Below are 5,039 nucleotides of genomic sequence, written 5' to 3'. Positions count from 1 at the left end.
AGGAAGACAATACTAAACTGATCACGCATATATTAATCAATTGTCCTTTTTGCAAGGATAGTTTTATATATGAGATGGGTTTAATGTATCATATGCAGCGCAATCATTTTCCACCCAACAACGATCGCAAAAAATATATAGCAATAAATGAAGTACACATATTTTACATAAAATAATATTTTTATTGAGTCATTTTTTTTTATACTTTTTTTTTTTTTTTACAGGAAATGCTTATGATGATTGCAACAGCTATTGCAACACATTTTAAAGAAAACAAATTATTTACTACAGAATCATTGTTATATTATTTAAATTCGTATGGATGCCGAATAGATGGCATTCAACAAGTGAATTAATTCTACAAACTAGTGTAAATGCAATTCAATATTTTCTTAATAACACAACATACAATTCAAATGACAAGGTACACTGAAATTAATAAAATTATCCAGTTTATTGGTGATGGAGTCGATGCAAACAAAGATATTGTATTAGGTGGCACTAAAAATTTAAAAATTATAGCTGAAAAATATGTACAGTTAAAATATAATAAAAAAATTGGAAAAAAAAATATTGCAAGAAAAATCAAAGATTCAATCAAAATATTACAAGGCAAATCAGTCATATGCAACTCTAAATATATTTTATCCATAAAAACAAAGCTACCGTCTCCAGAAAAAATATTATTACTTGACCCTCCTTTTCAAAATTTTTTTAATAAACAATTGATGCATCAAAACAAACCACCACAATCCTACATAAATGACCGGCTGCCACATCTGGAGGACATAAATGATCTGGATAATTTGATGTCAACTATAATAATGTACAATATGTATCAAGCAATTGATGAGTAAGTTAAATTATACTTAAAACATACTTATAAAGAGATATTTCAATAATGATCTTTTTTTTCAGTTACCAGGGACATGATCTCCAAGAAATCGTGGATCTAAAAATTGAATTAATTAAATTAAACATTATTATTAGATATATTGATATATTAAATGTACAAACAGATGGAATCATAAGTCCAGATGGATTTCAAATAATAAATAACAGACAATTTATCAACAGAAATTATATTTGTACAATCGACTTGGAATTTAAAAAATTCATAAATGAAACAGAACAATTTTGGATGCACCCATATTTTGAACTAAAAACTACTGTGTAAGTTTAACTATACATATTACTCCAATAATTATAATAAATTATTTACAATATAAATGTATACAAAATAGGTACATGGTCGAACAATATGATTCGAATGTAATTTCTTTGGATTCGGAGAGAATCGTGAAGTTTGAGATTCCACCCACACCAGCATTGCATGAGGAAAATTACAATGAATTGTTAGTGGTCACCTGTTTAAAAACATATTTTAGCAATGCAGTCAAATCTTCTAAACAGTATGTAATAATGTTCTGAAAACACCTAATAATAATTTTAATTATTTTTTTTTATTCCAGCTCTAACAACATATATACCTAAACATATTGAAATTATCATGATTTTAACAAAATTTCAATTTATTAACAAAAAATATCTAAAAATTACACTAAACAATCTAATACAAAAACAGTATATAGTTGAATATTCTAAATCAAATTATACACTTTACAAACAAAACGAAAATGAAAAAATTGAGTTGTTAATTTTAAAATTTCATCATATTAAAATAATTAATTATATACTAAACGTAACAAAAGAAAAATACTTGACTACAGCAGTAAAATATGAGGTAATGTTTATTTATTGGGTTTTAATATTGTTCAAAAATTTAAATAATATTTCGTATTAAGAAACCTGTAATTTTGTATCATATTTCAGCTATCCACCAGTGTATATGAATATACAAAAAGACCACGCATACCTGAAACACAAGAAAACAATCGTATGGACATCATTCAACAAAAAGTTGTATTTATAAAAAAAATGTTGAATGCAATAACTGAAAGTCAACAAACAACAATCAAAACAATACAAAATACATACACAACAAAATTAAAAACTTACAAACAATTATTGAACATAATATTAAAAAGTTTATCCAAAACTCCCATAGACAATTCATTTACAACCGATGAACTATTAGAACTATTACAGAATAATTCAAATTTACAAATATCTTTAGAACCCATGACAAGAACCATTCCATCCACACCAACATACCACCAATCACAGAAGTCACACAAAAAATTTTATACTAAACGTTCAGAACTTCAAGATTATATATATAAGTACTATAAGTAAAATTATATTACCTAACCTAAATATTGAAGGAGCAACATTTTTCCTTTATATTGTTTTCAGTTTTTCACCTTTCTTGTTTGTCGTAATTATATTAATTTATATTAATTGTACTCTATTGCATTTTATTTATTTTTTTATTGATCGATTTCTAGCTTCGGTGGCGACGAGTCCGGTGTGCACTCGTTGCGGTCAAAAACAAAAATTTCGTACTAGTTGCGGTCACCCTCAAGAATATTACATACTAGTTGCGGTCACTTAAATAATAATAACTAAGTATACTAAATAATTCTATAATAGTAGTTACATGAATTTTTCTAAATTTAAAATGAATTTAATGGGTATAAATTCATGTGATAGAAATAATATCTTGTCTCTTAAATTAGCAAATTATTAACAAAAAAGTCATAATCACAGACGTACTAAAACCAAAAAATCAAATTTAAATTATTATAAATTAAATGTTATCATTTTATTTAATAAGTGATACTATATTTTTTCTAAATTTTAAAATGAATCTAATGGTTAAAATTTTATGTGATAGAAATAAATTCTTATGTCTTAAATTAGAAATACTAAATAAAAGAATCATATTTACACCCTTACAAAAACCAAAAATGAGATTTAATTTTCTTATAAATTATATATCATCATTTTATTCAATCATTTATATCATGTTTTTTCTAAATTTTACAATGAATGTATTTAGAAATAAATTCTTATGTCTTAAATTAGCAAATTATTAACAAAAAAGTCATTTCACACATGTACTAAAAACAAAAAATTAGATGTAATTTTTTTATAAATTAAATATCATAATTTTATTCAATGATTTATATCATATTTTTTCTAAATTTTACAATGAATGTATTTGGTATACTTTCATTTGTTAGAAATGAAATCATATGTCTCAAATTAGCAAATATTTAATAAAATGCTCATAATAACACAAATATTAAGAACTAAGAATGTTGAAAGCCTACTGTTTTCAAGGGGTTGGATATAGGCAATATTGAATAATTCATGTGATTAGCTGGATAAGTGGGTGCATAGTGTCTGTGTGGTCCTCAAACACAATTTAACAATTAAAAATTAAAATTAGTTTTTATTCTTTTATAAATTAAATATTATCATTTTATTCAGTGAGTTGTATTATATTTTTTCTAAATTTTTAAATGAATCTAATGGTTAAAATTTTATATGATAGAAATGAAATCTTGTGTCTTAAATTAGCAAATATTTAATAAAAGAGTCATAATAACACACTTACTAAAAACTAAAAATAAGTTTTAATTTTTTAATAATTTGAATATTATCATTTTATTCAGTGAGTTGTATTATATTTTTTCTAAATTTCAAAATTCATCTAATGGGTACAATTTTAAGTGTTAGAAATAAATTTTTATGTCTTAAATTAGCAAACTATTAACAAAATAGTCATATTCACACCCGTACTAATAACTAAAAATATCACGTAGCTGTTTGATCGACCACTGTACTTTCTTTCTTTATCTCTAAATCTGTTAAAAATATGAATTCATCTTTTTTAAATTGGGTCAAAAAGGCTCTGATTGTGATTGGTATATATATTATTTAATAAGTATACACTATTGTAGACCATATTATAATAAATTAATAATTAATGCTTTTAGGTTAGGTACTTTATTTATATCATGTAAATCTAAATGAAATTGTTATTTTAATTTTATGTGTTACAATTGAAATCTTATATCTTAAATTAGCAAATTATTAACATAATAGTAATATTTACACATGTAATAAAACTAAAAATTAGTTTTAAAAAAAAACATTTTGTTTTATACGATTATGCAACTCATAAATTTGTTGTCTATGTTATTACTAGGTCTGGAAGTTTGATGCATAGGCATCTTTTTTTCTGGTGTTTCGAAACGTTGCTTTATAAAATGCAAAAAATGTGTTTTGGGTGATAATGATTATAGGTACCTATTTTAAAGTTATTATTATTTTTTTTTTTGTTACATTTTAAAGGCCTTTTTTGAGTTTTTTTAGAGCATCAAGCACTAGTTATTACCGAATAACACTGCAAATCAAAGCAGTTGTCCACGCAGTAGTGTGTTGTACCTCATAGTGCGATACAGCCATACAGGACTACATACGGTGCTAATAATTCCATACCGCAATGAAGTACAATATATTTGATATAATATTGAACTACAATAATTTTGAAAAAAACGCCCACGATGCCTGATAACCTCCAACCATTATTACGTTAATGATACGGTCGTGAATCGTGATCGTTCGGCCTTATTTCTATTTTTTTTCTCTTTTACTCGGCTGGAAAACGGCGAGGTTATAATTCCGCAAGAATGCGGTGCAAATTTCAATCACGGTCGTCGTGTATTGTACACGGAATGCAATAACATTAACAACAACAATAAATACAACAACAATTAATACTATTATTGTTGCCACGATCTGTTATTGTTGGTGTTGCTGTTGCGGTTGTGTCTTCGCGTAAGTTGTCGTTCTGAAATGAGACTCAAAATTAACTAGGAACCTATGCGGCCGAATACGTCATCATCGCGGTCCAAGAGCCCGGTGTTCGGTGGCGTCCTCGGGGTCGGCGTCGTTCGTGCCGGTGCTCTGCATGTCACGTTCGGCTGCGGTGAATAGATGCGGTAGAGTCATACGGTACAGTTAAATAAATGTTGATCTGACAATATCAGTAAGTATTGTATATTTAAATTATTAATTGTAAATTGTAATATATTTTAATTGTGAAATATTCACGTGATATCACGCTG

General features: G+C 26.1%; 1 protein-coding gene across 1 annotated transcript; it reads left to right on the top strand.

Annotated features, from left to right (window-relative positions):
• Positions 1 to 636: 636 nt before the first annotated feature.
• On the top strand, positions 637 to 2,333 carry LOC126553690 (uncharacterized). The gene is made up of 5 exons (XM_050208824.1): positions 637 to 853; positions 919 to 1,173; positions 1,245 to 1,423; positions 1,485 to 1,744; positions 1,834 to 2,333. Exons 1-5 carry the CDS (start codon positions 729 to 731, stop codon positions 2,254 to 2,256), a joined length of 1,242 nt encoding a protein of 413 aa, XP_050064781.1. The 5' UTR covers positions 637 to 728; the 3' UTR covers positions 2,257 to 2,333.
• The last annotated feature ends 2,706 nt before the right edge of the window (positions 2,334 to 5,039 follow it).

This window comes from Aphis gossypii, unplaced genomic scaffold (genome assembly GCF_020184175.1).
Source record: "Aphis gossypii isolate Hap1 unplaced genomic scaffold, ASM2018417v2 Contig00303, whole genome shotgun sequence".
NCBI lineage: Eukaryota > Metazoa > Arthropoda > Insecta > Hemiptera > Aphididae > Aphis > Aphis gossypii.
Note: the sequence above shows the minus strand (reverse complement) of the source record. Positions and strands in the feature narration are given on the sequence as shown.